Source organism: Orcinus orca, chromosome 7 (genome assembly GCF_937001465.1).
Source record: "Orcinus orca chromosome 7, mOrcOrc1.1, whole genome shotgun sequence".
Classification (NCBI taxonomy): Eukaryota; Metazoa; Chordata; class Mammalia; order Artiodactyla; family Delphinidae; genus Orcinus; species Orcinus orca.
This window is the reverse complement of record NC_064565.1, coordinates 28,636,484-28,654,668: the sequence shown is the minus strand read 5'-3', so window position 1 is coordinate 28,654,668 and position 18,185 is coordinate 28,636,484. Positions and strand designations below refer to the sequence as shown.

At 40.2% G+C, this 18,185-nt stretch overlaps 1 protein-coding gene across 1 annotated transcript in view; it reads right to left on the bottom strand.

Annotated features, from left to right (window-relative positions):
* The window catches only part of THSD7B (thrombospondin type 1 domain containing 7B), a 909,478-nt gene that overhangs the window by 367,020 nt on the left and 524,273 nt on the right, over positions 1-18,185 (bottom strand). Inside the window, exon 11 of the mRNA XM_049711955.1 lies at positions 815-944. Within this exon, the coding sequence (XP_049567912.1) occupies positions 815-944 (130 nt within the window). The remainder of the gene's footprint in view (positions 1-814; positions 945-18,185) is intronic.

Below are 18,185 nucleotides of genomic sequence, written 5' to 3'. Positions count from 1 at the left end.
AACCACTGCGCCACCAGGGAAGCCCACTAAAGGCATTTTTAAGTGTGCTGATAACAGCACAATTTTTAAGACCATGGTCTTGTTTTCACAAATAAGTAAAACTCAACAGTGATTGAATTGAATCCAGAAGTTCTTTAAAGCACTGTTTCAATCCAATGTTAAAAGAATGGAAGTTTATGACTAAACACACAAACCTCAGGTATTGTTTTTATAAATAGTAATCACCAACTTGCCAAGGGGCACATATAGGTAACATATAGAGTTTAAAAGGTACTCATTTTCTTTTCTAAAAACAAAAATTTCTCCACAGGCTAAACTTTTTTCTAAGATTTCTTAAAATGTGTATATGACAAAAATTGCGAACCAGAACCATTTTTGAACTACAATACACAATTATTATAGAAGTACACATTTGTTCTTAGTTCTTGATTAAAGGCTTTAGGATGAGAACAACAGAATGAGGTAAGTTGTGAGTGTGTGTGTGTTTGCAAGTAAGGACCTCCTCCTGAATCCCTCTGGATCCTGATCCTGAAAATTGATTGCCTGGGTGGCGGAGCTCCAGCAGCTCACTTACAATCAAAACATGATTGTTTCTTTTTTTCTTCCTGTTAATTAGACTTTGATATTCTTTACTTTCAAAATCTATTCCAGATAAGAGGGGAAAAACAGTGAGATATCTAAAGATAAACAATGCTACTACCTCTTTGTATTTCTCACTACATGTGTTTCATATAATAATCATATATTATATGAAAGGAAATGGGTCATGACTTATTCTAAGGTCTAATGATTATTTTAAAAGGTAATTAATTACCGATATATGGGGCACAATGACACATCTTCACACTCTCGCTCTTCAAATAAGGTATCTGGGCATTCTTGGCCTCCGTTGGCTGCTTCTTGGATGATAATCCTGTATCGAGACTGCTTTATTGTGGCATTTCCTGAAGTAAAGAAAAAATAAAATTATAGTGCCCTTCTATGTGGATGCAGAAAATAGTCCAGGGTTAGGGAGCAATTGATAAAAGACAAAAAAAAAAAGAGAAGAAATAAGAACCTGTGGAAAGACTACTTGGGAAATGAGAATAACAAGCAAAGACCAGGGATTAATACACAATCTTACTTCTATGAGGAAGACACGTCACACTTAATTGTAATTTCAAATCTATATGTTCTAATATGCGAAGACTGTTTCCCACTGTCTTAATATATTTTAAATTAATCAGAATCTATATTGCGTTTGGCATAAAAGTTCTATGGCATAATCTGAGAAACTCCAGAAATGCTCTTTAATCTCAAAACAACAGCTCAGGGGCTAATATTTTACAATTAGCGATTCACTCCCTCAGGGGGGACACTTCCTTCTTTAGGCTACTTTTTACTCTGCAAATACTCTTATTAAAATTAATACATTAGTAGCATATTTATTTATAGGTATTAGTTTATTTGATTTCTTATTCCTCATAACCTGAGATAATATGGGTATAACTGGAATTTAGAGAAGAGGCACTAAAATTATGACCGAACGAAACATAGACATATGTCTTGCTGGTGATTCTGCTGAGCTGCAGAAGTGGTAACAGGCGCCTCGATAAAAAGACAGCTGATGTTCACTTTAACAGGGGAGGGCATTCATTTCATAATCTGTAGATGCCTTCTAGTCAACAGCAACTACCAAAATCAATGATGCTGTTTAGCAGCTACTTCAATTACCGTGTGTAAGATATTGCACTTGATACGCAGATACAAATTCTTGAACTTACAGTTAAACAGAAAGAAGGGGGGGCAGATAGATAAGCAACTACTTATGAGACGTTGTAGAGTAAAAAGCTTCAGACAGTGGACACTGTCAGGAGAGTATAGAAGGAAACGTAATCATTTTTAACTCTGGAAATCTAAGGCAGCTCCTTGGAGAGGGCAGATTTTATCCTGGCACTTGAGGGCTAAGTAGAAAAAAAAATTATTTTTCAGAAAGAGAAGGACAAATACCGCATGATATCACTTTATGTGGAATATAAAATATGACACAAATGAACTTTTATGAAACAGAAACAGACTCACAGACATAGAGAACAGACTTGTGGTTACTAAGGGGGGACTGGGGGGAGGGAAGGATTGGGAGTTTGGGATTAGCAGATCTAAGCTCTTATATATAGAATGGATAAACAAGGTCCTACTGTATAGCATAGGGAACTATATTCAATATTCTGTGATAAACCATAATGGAAAAGAACATATTAAAAAAAAGAATGTGTATATATGTACAACTGAATCATGTTGCTGTATAGCAGAAATTAACACAACCATATTTCAATTAAAAAAAGAAAAAACAATTTTAAAGCCTGAAACCATTTCAGGTCAAGGGAACAGTTTGAGAATAGGCACTAAGATATAAGGGTGCGTGGACTTAATTGCATTCAGGAGGAAGATGGGTGTGTGTGTGTGTGTGTGTGTGTGTGTGTGTGTGTGTGTGTGTGTGTGTGTGTGTGTGTGTGTGTGTGTAGGCCTTGTGGGCCAGTGCTTCTAGGGGCTTGGGGAGAAGCACAGAGAGGATTATAAAGAATGGAGAGAAGGGGAAGCATAGGAGAAAACTGAAAAAAATTTTAGGTTTAAGACAGATAATGGGGACTTCCCTGGTGGCACAGTGGTTAAGAATCCACCTAGGGGACACAGGTTCGATCCCTGGTCTGGGGAAATCCCACATGCCAAGCAGCAACTAAACCCACGAGCCACAACTACTGAAGCCTGTGTGCCTAGAGCCTGTGCTCCACAACAAGAGAAGCCACCACAATGAGAAGCCCACGCACCACAACGAAGAGTAGCCCCTGCTTGCCACAGATAGAGAAAGCCCGCGCGCAGCAACAAAGACCCAATGCAGCCAAAAATAAACAAAAATAAATTAATTTAAAAAAAAAAACGAACCTAGGAGACTTATACCAAAAGAAGAAAAAAAGACAGAAAATGGACATAACCATAGAAAGAAGAAAATTTCTAGAAAGCCAGTACACTAAGCAGAGCAAAACAAAAGGACAGAAAAGGAGCTTTCATTAATATTATATATTCACATGGTTTCTAAAAAATTGTAGCACAAAAAGACTTACTATATAAGTATAGTGAGAAGCAACTGATCTAAAACCCTTTCTCTGTCCTCCTCCTCCCAGAACACTCTGAACTCTTTCTGTATTTAGTTCTTCTGTGGTTACCTCCAAATCTATAAATAATATGTTCATGTCATCGCTTCTCATTTTATTAACTTTAGACATCATCTATTGATTTTCTGCTATAACTGATGAGTATTTACTCTGCACCATCTTTCAATGTTTTATAATTGTATCACTATTTTTATGCCTCTCCCAGTTATTTAAAGGCTTTAAATAACCTGTATTTTTTTCCATCCCATCCTCATTCCCGTCCTCCATCAGATCAGCCACCAGGGTTCTAAAGAGTCTCCCTGGGTAGACGAGCTTCCTGTCTATTGCCACCCACTTCCTGCTAAGTTAGGTCCTGGCTTCCTGTGCTGCATCGCCAGTTTCTCTGCTCTTCACTCTGTCCATTGAACCTTTCATAAATGAGTTTAGATCTCTCACCCACTGGTGGTCCTCTCCTTCTGTTTTTGACAAGGAACTGGATCTTTTAAAATTCATTTCTACCACTTTAAGAGATTATGAAAAGGGGAGACCAACACACTGGTGTATTTCATGATCCTGAACTGAGTTAAGGAGATGCATGGGGTCTTTTCCATGTACTCCATTTTTTTGGCTCTTCTTTAACCTGCTTTGTACCGAGAGATCTGACTATAGAAGGTATGTATTAGTGGCCACCTTGTGCATTGGCTTCTGGTTGGCTTTGGCCCTAAGTGATTTGGGGCACACAGTGGAAGGAAAAAAATGTTGATAGAAGGAGGGAAAAGGAGAGAGAGAGAGAGAGAGAGAGAGAGAGAGAGGGAGAGAGGGAGGGAGGGAGGGAGGGAGGGAGGGAGGGGGAGAGAGGGGGGGGGGGATCAGGGTATTTATTCCTCCAGATTTCATCCTCTGGATCAACTCACAAAGCCACAGTTCCTATGGAGTGGTGCTCTCCTGCAGCTACTTTCTCTGAGTTCTTCTAACTGCTCCTACCCATGTCAACTTTCAGGCTCCCAACTTTCCCTAGCCAGGTACTGTCAGTTTACATTAACCCTGTCCACTCCTTTGTAAACAGTTCCTTCATTGAATTTTCCCCAGTTACCCGATATCAGTGGGCCACCTATTTCCTACCAGGACATGCTTATAAAATCAAAGGAAAGTTGCTACTATTTGACAGAGAGAAATGGTATAAGTGGCCCCTTTATAATGTAGTTAAAGCTCAGTGAGGAGTATGGGAAAAGAAGCTTAAGAAGAAAAAAAAAGTGTAATTAAAACAGTTCTGTATAATAATATATTAATACAATCTATCTCCATTTGGGTGGGGACAATCTAGATAAATAATTGAGCCTTTAGGAAAAAGAAAAAGTCTCTTCCACCACTGTCAATTAATTCCAATTACACTGTACTTACTCTGATAATTATCGTTTACCCTTAGGATGTACACATGAATATGTGTGTATGTGTGTGTTTTGTCCAAGTGTTATCTTAGGAGACCGGAAATAAAGATCGAAGACAATAGGAAAAATTAAAGGGTTGACTTTATGCCACATTGAGAGAGAGCATGGATCAATGCCTCTCCCTTCATAGGGCATGCACAAGCGTGCACACACACACACCACACACAGTGAACACTCACACATAGAGGTATTCTACTTTATGGTGTAATCCCAGATCAAATAATTTGCAGTTTGGGAAAAATAGCCGCATTGATTATCATGCCTTGTAGATGTTCAGGTGAAGGCTGAGAAGGGTGGGTTCTATGGGCAAAACAAACCTTTAGAATTGAGTTCAGGTTTTTTAAAGAGAAAACTAACTGGCACTGTACAGAAATTAACAAATATTTATATGTCATTGAAGAGAGAGAGAACCAAGGGAGGATCCTGATAAAGGGAAACGCCACCAGGATCTGGGAGACACCTGTTAAGAGTTTCTAAGTGAACATGTGTGTTTCTTTTGCCTTGAACATTGGAATGGTCACATTCAGCATTCAGTTTTTTGTTTGTTTGTCTGTTTTTAACATCTTTATTGGAGTATAATTGCTGTACAATGCTATGTTAGTTTCTGCTTTATAACAAACTGAATCAGTTATACATATACCTATGTTCCCATAACTCTTCCCTCTTGCGTCTCCCTCTCTCCCACAAACCACGGAGCTGATCTCCCTGTGCTATGCGGCTGCTTCCCACTAGCTGTCTATTTTACGTTTGGTAGTGTATATATGTCCATGCCACTCTCTCACTTTGTCACAGCTTACCGTTCCCCCTCCCCATATCCTCAAGTCCATTCTCTAGTAGGTCTGTGTCTTTATTCCCATCTTACCCCTAGGTTCTTCATTACCATTTTTTTTCTTAGATTCCATATATATGTGTTAGCATACGGTATTTGTTTTTCTCTTTCTGACTAATTTCACTCTGTATGACAGACTCTAGGTCCATCCACATCACTACAAATACCTCAATTTCCTTTCTTTTTATGGCTGAGTAATATTCCACTGTATATATGTATCACATATTCTTTATCCATTCATCTGTCGATGAACACTTAGGATGCTTCCATGTCCTGGCTATTGTAAACAGAGCTGCAATGAACATTGTGGTACATGACTCTTTTTGAATTATGGTTTTCTCAGTGTATACGCCCAGTAGTGGGATTGCTGGGTCACATGGCAGTTCTATGTGTAGTTTCTTAAGGAACCTCCATACTGTTCTCCATAGTGGCTGTATCAATTTACATTCCCACCAACAGTGCAAGAGGGTTCCCATTTCTCCACACCCTCTCCAGCATTTACTGTTTCTAGAACTTCTTTTGCTTTTTGCGGAACGTGGGCCTCTCACTGTTGTGGCCTCTCCTGTTGCAGAGCACAGGCTCCGGAGGTGCAGGCTCAGCGGCCATGGCTCACGGGCCTAGCTGCTCCGTGGCATATGGGGTCTTCCCGGACCAGGGCACGAACCTGTGTCCCCTGCATCAGCAGGCAGGCTCTCAACCACTGCGCCACCAGGGAAGCCCCTGTTTCTAGATTTTTTGATGATGGCCATTCTGACTGGTGTGAGATGATATCACATTGTAGTTTTGATTTGCATTTCTCTAATGATTAATGATGTTGAGCATTCTTTCATGTCTTTCTTGGCAATCTGTATATCTTCTTTGGAGAAATGTCTATTTAGGTCTTCTGCCCATTTTTGGATTGAGTTGTTTTTTTTGGTTATTGAGCTGCATGAGCTGCTTGTAAATTTTGGACATTAATCCTTTGTCAGTTGCTTCATTTGCAAATATTTTCTCCCATGCTGAGGGTTGTCTTTTGCTCTTGTTTATGGTTTCCTTTGCTGTGCAAAAGCTTTGAAGTTTCATTAGGTCCCATTTGTTTAGTTTTGTTTTTATTTCCATTTCTCTAGGAGGTGGGTCAAAAAGGATCTTGCTGTGATTTATGTCATAGAGTTTTCTGCCTATGTTTTCCTCTAAGAGTTTGATAATGTCTGCCCTTACATTTAGGTCTTTAATCCATTTTGAGTTTATTTTTGTGTATGGTGTTAGGGAGTGTTCCAATTTCATACTTTTACATGTACCTGTCCAGTTTTCCCAGCACCACTTATTGAAGAGGCTGTCTTTTCTCCACTGGATATTCTTTCCTCCTTTATCAAAGATAAGGTGACCATATGTGCGTGGGTTGATCTCTGGGCTTTTTATCCTGTTCCATTGATCTATCTTTCTGTTTTTGTGCCTGTATCATACTGTCTTGATTACTGTAGATTTGTAGTATAGTCTGAAGTCAGGAAGCCTCATTCCTCCAGCTCCATTTTTCGTTCTCAAGATTGATTTGGCTATTCGGGGTCTTTTGTGTTTCCATACAAATTGTGAAATTTTTTGTTCTAGTTCTGTGAAAAATGCCAGTGGTAGTTTGATCGGGATTGCATTGAATCTGTAGATTGCTTTGGGTAGTAGAGTCATTTTCACAATGTTGATTCTTCCAATCCAAGAACATGGTATATCTCTCCATCTATTTGTATCATCTTTAATTTCTTTCATCAGTGTCTTATAATTTTCTGCATACAGGTCTTTTGTCTCCTTACGTAGGTTTATCCCTAGATATTTTATTCTTTTTCTTGCAATGGTAAATGGGAGTGTTTTCTTAATGTCACTTTCAGATTTTTCATCATTAGTGTATAGGAATGCCAGAAATTTCTGTGCATTGGTTTTCTATCCTGCTACTTTACCAAATTCATTGATTAGCTCTCATAGTTTTCTAGTAGCATCTTTAGGATTCTCTATGTATAGTATCATGTCATCTGCAAAGAGTGACAGCTTCACTTCTTCTTTTCCAATTTGGATTCCTTTCATTTCCTTTTCTTCTCTGATTGTTGTGGCAAAAAATTCCAAAACTACGTTGAATAAGAGTGGTGAGAGTGGGCAACCTTGTCTTCTTCCTGATCTTAGTGGAAATGCTTTCAGTTTTTCACCATTGCGGATGATGTTGGCTGTGGGTTTGTCACATATGGCCTTTATTATGTTGAGGAAAGTTCCCTCTATGCCTACTTTCTACAGAGTTTTTATCATGAATGGGTGTTGAATTTTGTTGAAAGCTTTCTCTGCATCTATTGAGATGATCATATGGTTTTTCTCCTTCAGCTTTTTAATATGGTGTATCGCATTGATTGATTTGCGTATACTGAAGAATCTTTGCATTCCTGAAACAAACCCCACTTGATCATGGTGTATGATCCTTTTTATGTGCTGTTGGATTCTGTTTGCTAGTATTTTTTGAGGATTTTTGCATCTATGTTCATCAGTGATATTGGCCTGTAGTTTTCTTTCTTTGTGACATGTTTGTCTGGTTTTGGTATCAGGGTGAAGGTGGCCTCGTAGAATGAGTTTGGGAGTGTTCCTCCCTCTGCTATATTTTGGAAGAGTTTGAGAAGGATAGGTGTTAGCTCTTCTCTAAATGTTTGATAGAATTCGCCTGTGAAGCCATCTGGTCCTGGGCTTTTGTTTGTTGGAACATTTTTAATCACCATTTCAATTTCAGTGCTTAATTGGTCTGTTCATATTTTCTATTTCTTCCTGGTTCAGTCTCAGCAGGTTGTGCATTTCTAACAATTTGTCCATTTCTTCCAAGTTGTCCATTTTATTGGCATAGAGTTGCTTGTAGTAATCTCTTATGATCCTTTGTATTTCTGCAGTGTCAGTTGTTACTTCTCCTTTTTCATTTCAATTCTATTGATTTGAGTCTTCTCCCTTTTTTTCTTCATGAGTCTGGCTAATGGTTTATCAATTTTGTTTATCTTCTCAAAGAACGAGCTATTAGTTTTATTGATCTTAGCTATCGTTTCCTTCATTTCTTTTTCATTTATTTCTGATCTGATCTTTATGGTTTCTTTCCTTCTGCTAACTGGGGTTTTTTTGTTCTTCTTTCTCTGATTGCAGTAGGAGCAAGGTTAGGTTATTTGAGATGTTTCCTGTTTCTTGTGGTGGGATTGTATTGCTATAAACTTCCCTCTTAGAACTGCTTTTGCTGCATCCCATATGTTTTGGGTCGTCGTGTCTCCATTGTCAGATGTTTCTAGGTATTTTTTGATCCCTCTTTGATTTCTTCAGTGATCTCTTGGTTATTAAGTAGTGTATTGTTTAGCCTCCATGTGTTTTTATTTTTTACAGATCTCTTCCTGTAATTGATATCTAGTCTCATGGCGTTGTGGTCGGAAAAGATACTTGATACGATTTCAATTTTCTTAAATTTACCAAGGTTTCATTTGTGACCCAAGATATGATCTATCCTGGAGAGTGTTCCCTGAGCACTTGAGAAAAATGTGTATTCTGTTGTTATTGGATGGACTGTCCTGTAAATATCAATTAAGTCCATCTTGTTTAATGTATCATTTAAAGCTTGTTTCTCCTTATTAATTTTCATTTTGGATGATCTGTCCATTGGTGAAAGCGGGGTGTTAAAGTCCCCTACTGTGATTGTGTTGCTGTCGATTTCCCCTTTTATGGCTGTTAGTATTTGCCTTATGTATTGAGGTGCTCTTATGTTGGGTGTGTAAATATTTACAATTGTTATATCTTCTTCTTGGATCGATTCCTTGATCATTATGTAGTGTCCTTCTTTGTCTCTTCTAATAGTCTTTATTTTAAAGTCCATTTTGTCTGATATGAGAATTGCTACTCCAGCTTTCTTTTAATTTTCATTTGCGTGGAATATCTTTTTCCATCCTCTCACTTTCAGTCTGTATGTGTCTCTAGGTCTGATGTGGGTCTCCTGTAGACAGCATATATACGGGTCTTGGTTTTGTATCCATTCAGCCAGTCTGTGTCTTTTGGTGGGAGCATTTAATCCATTTACATTTAAGGTAATTATCGATATGTATGTTCGTATTCCTATTTTCTTAATTGTTTTGGGTTCGTTATTGTAGGTCTTTTCCTTCTCTTGTGTTTCTTGCCTAGAGAAGTTCCTTTAGCCTTTGTTGTAAAGCTGGTTTGGTGGTGCTGAACTCTCTCAGCTTTTGCTTGTCTGTGAAGGTTTTAATTCTCCATCAAATCTGAATGAGATCCTTGCTGAGTAATCTTGGTTGTAGGTTTTTCTCCTTCATCATTTTAAATATGTCCTGCCACTCCCTTCTGGCTTGAAGAGTTTCTCCTGAAAGGTCAGCTGTTAACCTTATGGGGATTCACTTGTGTGTTATTTTTCCCTTGCTGCTTTTAATATGTTTTCTTTGTATTTAATTTTTGATAATTTGATTATTATGTGTCTTGGCATGTTTCTCCTTGGATTTATCCTGTATGGGACTCTCTGTGCTTCCTGGACTTGATTAACTATTTCCTTTCCCATATTAGGGAAGTTTTCAACTATAATCTCTTCAAATATTTTCTCAGTCCCTTTCTTTTTCTGTTCTTCTTCTGGAACCCCTATAATTCGAATGTTGGTGCATTTAATCTTGTCCCAGAGGTCTCTGAGACTGTCCTCAGTTCCTTTCATTCTTTTTTCTTTATTCTGCTCTGCAGTAGTTATTTCTACTGTTTTATCTTCCAGGTCACTTATCCGTTCTTCTGCCTCACTTATTCTGCTATTGACCCCTTCTCGAGTATTTTTCATTTCATTTATTGTGTTGTTCATCATTGCTTGTTTCCTCTTTAGTTCTTCTAGGTCCTTGTTAAATGTTTCTTGCATTTTCTCTATACTATTTCCAAGATTTTGGATCATCTTTACTATCATTATTCTGAATTCTTTTTCAGGTAGACTGCTTATTTCCTCTTCATTTGTTAGGTCTGGTGGGTTTTTACCTTGGTCCTTCATCTGCTGTGTGTTTTTCTGTCTTCTCATTTTGCTTATCTTACTGTGTTTGGAGTCTCCTTTTTGAAGGCTACAGGTTCGTAGTTCCCGTTGTGTTTGGTGTCTGTCCCCAGTGGCTAAGGTTGGTTCAGTGGGTTGTGTAGGCTTACTGGTGGAGGGGACTACTGTCTGTGTTCTGGTGGATGAGGCTGGATCTTGTCTTTCTGGTGGGCAGGTCCACGTCTGGTGGTGTGTTTTGGGGTGTCTGTGGCCTTAGTATGAAATTAGGCAGCCTCTTTGCTAAGAGTGGAGTTGTGTTCCTGTCTTGCTAGTTGTTTGGCATAGGATGTCCAGCACTGTAGATTGCTGGTCGTTGAGTGAAGCTGGGTCTTGGTGTTGAGATGGAGATGTTTGCCGTTTGATATTACGTAGAGCTGGGAGGTCTCTTGTGGACCAGTGTCCTGAACTTGGCTCTCCCACCTCAGAGGCACAGCAGTGACTCCTGGCTGGAGCACCAGGAGCCTTTCATCCACACGGCTCATAATAAAAGGGAGAAAAATAGAAAGAAAGAAAGAGGATAAAATAAAATAAAATAAAATTATTAAAATAAAAAATAATTATTAAGAAAAAATTTTTACAAAGTAAAAAAACAAACAAAAAAAACGGACAGACTAACCCCTAGGACAAATGGTGGAAGCAAAGCTATACAGACAAAATCTCACACAGAAGCATACACATCCACACTCACAAAAAGAGAAAAAGGGGAAAAAATAATATATCTTTGCTCCCAAAGTCCACCTCCTCAATTTGGGATGATTCGTTGTCTATTCAGGTATTCCACAGATGCAGGTACATCAAGTTGATTGTGGAGCTTTAATCCGCTGCTTCTGAGGCTGCTGGGAGAGATTTCCCTTTCTCTTTGTTCTCACAGCTCCCGGGGCTCAGCTTTGGATTTGGTCCCGCCTCTGCGTGTAGGTCCCCTGAGGGCATCTGTTCTTTGCTCAGACAGGACATGGTTAAAGGAGCCGCTGATGCGGGGACTCTGGCTCACTCAGGCCGGGGGGTGGGGGGTGGTGTCGGGGGGTGGGGGGGGCCATGGAGTGCGGGGCGGGCCTACAGCGGCAGAGGCGTGACGTTGCAACAGCCTCAGGTGCGCCGTGTGTTCTCCCGGAGAAGTTGATCCTGGATCCCGGGACCCTGGCAGTGGCGGGCTGCACAGGCTCCCCGGAAGGGGGGTGTGGATAGTGATCTGTGCTCGCACACAGGATTCTTGGTGGCGGCAGCAGCAGCCTTAGCGTCTCATGCCCGTCTCTGGGGTCCGCGCTTTTAGCCGCGGCTCGTGCCCGTCTCTGGAGCTCCTTTAAGCAGCGCTCTTAATCCCCTCTCCTCATGCACCAGGAAACAAAGAGGCAAGAAAAAGTCTCTTGCCTCTTCGGCAGGTCCAGACTTTTCCCGGACTCCCTCCTGGCTAGCCGTGGCGCACTAACCCCCTGCAGGCTATGTTCATGCCACCAACCCCAGTCCTCTCCCGGCGCTCCGACGGAAACCGAAACCCGAGCCTCAGCTCGCAGCCCCGCCCGCCCCGGCGGGTGAGCAGACACGCCTCTCGGCCTGGTGAGTGCCGGTCGGCCCTGATCCTCTGTGCGGGAATCTCTCCGCTCTGCCCTCCGCACCCCTGTTGCTGCGCTCTCCTCCGTGGCTCTGAAGCTCCCCCCTCTGCCACCCACAGTCTCCGGCCGCGAAGGGGCTTATAGGTGTGTGGACACCTTTCCTCCTTCACAGCTCCCTCCCAGAGGTGCAGGTCCCGTCCCTATTCTTTTGTCTGTGTTTATTCTTTTTTCTTTTGCCCTACCCAGTTACGTGGGGGGGTTTCTTGCCTTTTGGGAGGTCTGAGGTCTTCTGCCAGCGTTCAGTGGGTGTTCTGTAGGAGTTGTTCCACGTGTAGATGTATTTCTGATGTATCTGTGGGGAGGAATGTGATCTCCGCGTCTTACTCTTCCGCCATCTTCTCAAATCTCCCAGCATTCAGTTTTAAAGGGATTTTCCCCCTCCCTATGATGTAAAGTGCCTCAAATTATGACCAAACCTATAGCAGAGTTGGTTACGCAGAACAGACATGGTTTAGCAGGTGTAATAGGAAACTCAAGGGCACGCATCCTCTACACTTGGGATGAAGTAGCCAATATAGTCTTCTCACATTGTATTGTTGTTTTAATGTTTTGGCTGCACTGCATGGCATGTGGCATCATAGTTCCCCGACCAGGGATCGAACCCATGCCCCCCGAATTGGAAGTGTGCATTCTTAACCACTAGGGAAGTCCACTAGGACCGCCAGGGAAGTCCCTTCACACACCTGTATTTTGAAGCCAGCACGAGGGCAGCAGTTTTGTATCAAAGTAGGACAATCATTCCAGAAATCTGAGAATTAGCAAGAAAGGAAGTGGATGCCCCTGATAGCACCCAACATCATGGTTTGAAGCAGACAAGAGAGGATGAGCAAAAGGCCAAGTAAAAGCTCTCAGGAAGTGATGTCAATGTCTCCCTTTCCTTTGAATACACAAGAAGAAAATGATTTCTGGGAAGTAATAGAGAGAGGCAAAGACCGTGGCTTTGCAGGTGGAAAACATTTGTATTACATATGTATCTAAAAAGTACTAGAAATTTCCTGGGATTATCACCTTAATCTATATCAGATCCACTTCTAGGCATTTTGCATATACTCTCTCATTTTATTATTACAACACTTTATGAGGTTGGTATTATTACTATTGTTGTTTTTATTATTATCATTATTATTGTCACGATACCCATTTTGCAGATATGAAAATAGAGGGTAGAAGAGGTAAATAATTTCCACAAAATCACCTACCTAGGATTAAAGTCTCAGCTAAATAGACATCAAAACCCATGATTATTTTTATAGAGGACTTTATAGTAAGATGAAGAGAAATAAAAGGGCATTCCAAGTCGTAGTTCACACTGCAGGTTCTTTGTTATTCCCAAGGGATACCTTTTCTTTCTAATCGATTCTTCAACAGTACCCTGTTGGCAGAAGGCTTCAAGTATCAATAAAAGCAATGTTTGTAGGGCTTTGTGAGTGATGCTTTCAACCTCATTATGAAAAGGAACAATAAATTGAAGTGCCTGTTCCCAAACATAAACAGCCGCTCAAGCATGATTACGTCTAATAAACCACTAGTCTACATTCAATTTTAATTTATGCATATTTATCATTAATAAGTCATCAGGCATAATTAAACTGAAGTTATTAATTATAGTCAAACGAAGTTAACATTTAGAAAAGATGGCAACTTAAAGATCAAGAGCCATATTTCATAAAGGAAATATATAAGTGGGCTGCAAACGTTGAGGGATATTTATAGATTCTCTGTGAAGTCTTTCCCAGAAAGATGGTAGCCAAGGTGGAGGAAACGGTGCATAGAGAGTACCTCTGGGTATTCACAGCCAGGTAAGCTGGAACACATTACACTGAATTGAAGAGTCATGGGTGTTGAGCCCTGATACCAGGGTTATTCAGGCAATGATTTGAAGTAAAGAACTGGACCTCTAAATTTCCAGTTAATTTGAAATGTGAGAGTAGGGAGCAAGTAGAGCCTGGCAGAGCACAGTGAGTATAAACAGTGTCTGACAGGAGTTGGAGATTCTCCTAAAGGCAAGAGGATGTGCAAAGTAGATACAGGATGGATAGGTAACAGCAATGCACGGAAGTCATTCCAACACCCATCTGCGGAATTCTGATGGTACGTTTATAAAAAATGACCTCTCTGGCTTTCCCCTGTTTCTCAATTGTCTCAATTACTAATAGGTCAAATTACAATTGTCTCTAATTACTAATAGGATTTCAGTAACCCACTCTGCTTCTAGGCACCAATATCCTTCCAGGCTTATCGCCTTGTAACTCTTCATTCCCACCTGACACCCTTTTCTCCTCCCCACTTACACGTCCTGTTCACCATTAAACAAACAAAACCAAAATTCTACTGATCATTCCTCTCTAATCAATGGACCTGGAAGCAAAAGGATGGCACCAGTGATATTTTAAGATCCATATCATGTAAACCACCACACATTAAATACTTCCTGGGGTGGAGTTACAACTCTAGTGCCTATTAGATTTCAGACAGTTCCTTTAAACACGCTAAGCCTCAGCTTCCTTGGCTATAAAACAGGCCAAAGATAAGTTTTTATTTCACGTGATTTCTTTGAGGATTAAATGAGATACTGCATGTAAAGCATGTCCACGCCGTGTGGTACAGGGAGTCTTTTCCAGCATAGTAAAAGTTCATGAGAGAAGGTGAGAAGAAAGGTTTTGAAAAATAGTAGGAGAAAAGCTTCAATAGTTGAGGCTCTTTCTAATTAAAAGAAAGATGTGAAAAAATGGTCTTCTATTCAGTTCTGGGTCGCATTCATGTTCTGAGCATCTAAAGGTAGACCACGAGTGGCTTGAAATCCTTCCACGTTTCTGGTAAATTAAACTCCAACTGCAAGGCAGTTAACACCAGCCACCTTCTGATAACACTGGAGAGGGATGGGTAGGGTGATCAAACATCCTGGTTGCTCAGGGTAATCCTAGTTAATGCCTGTTATCCTGACTTAAATATTAATAGCTCATCTACTCACTTTCAGAAAGGCCTCATTTTGTATAAAAAGTTACGTGATCACTCAGAAAAAGACCATCACTCCCATGTGAATGCAAGGAACAAGCACATTTTGCTTCTCACTGCACCAAAGGGTTGCATTTCAAATGTGTGGAAAAAGCAGACTGCACTGCTGTTCTTATCAATTCAATCTGATCACTGGACCTTATTGCTTCTTGCCACAGAATTCTGCTTGAGACAGCAGTTCATGCAGCCCAAGAAAACTGTTTTGTGCCCCCAACACACTTGCTTATGAATCGTTAAATTACAAATTAAAGGGAAAGTAGAGTATAAGGCTTACCTCAAAATCATCGACTAGAGCTACGATATGTGTTGTTATGATAGAAACATCACACATAGATGCTATGTAACTAAAGAGAACTGGCATTGAATCAAACTGTGCAAGAATATGAGGAGAAAACAAGTTTTACTTGGCAAAAATTCCAAATGGTCATTAAGAAGTCTGTTTCCAAGTCGATTCTACAGACAAACAGAGATTAAAGTAGGATGTTAGGCAGCCCGAGTTTCTTGAACCTCAAATCCCCCAAAAAGTAGATTCTATCTACTGATTCATCATACACAAGAGAATATCCCTTTCTAGCTTATTCACAACCATTTTTGAGATTCAGAGCTCATTTCCTTTTTAGAAAAAGTACCAAACCAGGATTCACCAACCCAACTGTCTCCCACTTAAATTTGGAGAAATACTGTGACATCTGAGTTCTCAGAAGGAAACACTTACCACATACAGTGTTGTCATCACTGATAAATATTTATCAGGTATCTGCTATATATGGAGGAGACACATGTCGGTGCTGTGTGTTATACTGAAGTAGACATACATGCATTATTAAATCTCCCCAGGGGAAGCCTCCTGCACTGTTGGTGGGAATGTAAACTTATACAGCCACTATGGAGAACAGTATGGAGGTTCCTTTAAAAACTAAAAACAGAACTACCATAAGACCCAGCAATGCCACTACTGGGCATATACCCAGAGAAAACCATAATTCAAAGAGTCATGTACTACAATGTTCATTGCAGCACTATTTACAATAGCCAGGACATGGAAGCAACCTAAGTGTCCATCTACAGATGAATGGATAAAGAAGATGTGGCACATATACACAGTGGAATATTACTCAGCCATAAAAAGGAATGAAATTGAGTTATTTGTAGTGAGGTGGATGGACCTAGAGTCTGTCATACAGAGTGAAGTAAGTCAGAAAGAGAAAAACAAATACCGTATGCTAACGCACATATATGGAAACTAAAAAAGAGGTACTGATGAACCTAGTGGCAGGGCAGGAATAAAGACACAGATGTAGAGAACCAACTTGAGGACACAGGGGGTAAGTGGGAGCTGGATGAAGTGAGAGAGTAGCATTGACATATATACACTACCAAATGTAAAATCGATGGCTAGTGGGAAGCGGCCGCACAGCACAGGGAGATCAACTCGATGCTTTGTGACAACCTAGAAGGATGGGATAGGGATGGGGGGAGGGAGGCTCAAGAGGGAAGGGATATGGGGATATATGTATACATATAGCTGATTCACTTTATTGTATAGCAGAAACTAACACAATATTATAAAGCAATTATACTCCAATAGAGATGTGGAAAAAAAAAATCTCCCCAGTGAAGCAGAAGTGAAACATGATGGATGGATAATAATGTAGAAGTTCTCTATAGTTTTATAAACATTCAGAAATGATAGTATAAACGTTGTATTTACTATCCAAAGGCCATTAATCTGGTATGTTCTCTCTTTGCTCAAGGAGGCATGGAGGGCTGAAGTGGTGAAAATGCAATGCCCTAGAAGAACTATGAATAGGAAGTTTTCATCTATGTCCTTCCTATCCATCTTGGTCTTCTATATATAGAGCAAATACATCAAGAGCAGCCTCCTCCCCCAGAATTCCCTCCCAGCTGAGACCTCCAAGTACTTCAAAATGAACACTGAGCCTGTCTATACATGGATGAAATTAAACAAAATCGCAAAGCTTTTCTGCTAAACTTCCCAGGAATGTTAAAAAAAAAAAAAAAAAAGGTTCCAGGATACTCATATATGTCTTTCATTTTGAAATGTTGCCTGAAAAAATGTATTCTATATCCTTAAATTTTCATAATCATCATTCACTTTGCAACAGAGGCCAAATTCAATGGCTCTGGAAATAGACAAGTCCTCCAAGGCTCTGATTTCTAAGCCCAGCTCATTACTAAATTGCTGTATGACCTCGGGCACTGCACTTAACCTTTTAGAGCTTCAATTTTCCTGCTTGTCCTATGTGGGTAATACTGTTGAGCCAACTCACAGGATAGTTGCTAGGAATGCCTAATTGAATGAGATTTAAAGCATTTTGTAAATTTTATATATATACACACACACACATACAGATATATATGTGGCCACTAAGCCACAGATATATATGGCCACTAAGCTTAATGCAAGCCTTTAACACGGATTTCAAAAGGAGCAACTCATGTTTGTATCTGCATAAACCATCAGGATGACAGTCAAGGCAAGTAGCCATTCTCCTTCTATGGCAGGCACTCACGGAAGCCTATAGGCAATAGTTCTCATTTCTAGGGACTATCTCCAGTGTCCTCTACTGCCTATCCTCAACCACCAATGCACTTAAAACATCTCCAATTTGGAGAGCTAACCTTACAAATAGTGACCGGCCCTTCCTCTCTCTAAATATCGAAACTAACGCTTACACAGTTAATCTAGCTGTCAGTTTAGTCCATGTGGTCCTTAACCCTGGCTGCATATTAGGCTGCATCTGAAAGGGTGCTTTTATAGACTCCTAACAGCCCTCAATCCAAACCATTTAAATCAGAACATCTCATGGGCGGAGCCCAAGCAACCGTCTATTTAAAAATATCTCCAGGGCAGAGAACCATTGATTTAGCTCTTGGAGAGCTAGCATCTCCTATTCGTCCAATATGTAAAATAGGAAAGATAACGCAGCATGCTTAACCAAGCAATAGAAAACAAACGAGCACCAGCTAAATCATGACTGCTCTCAGCACATTTAAAAAATGCAGCCTGCCCTCTAGCTAAGTATGTCCTAATGGGTATAATTGGAAATGTGTGCTATAAAGGAGGAGGGTTAACAACACTATAATGACTCGTTG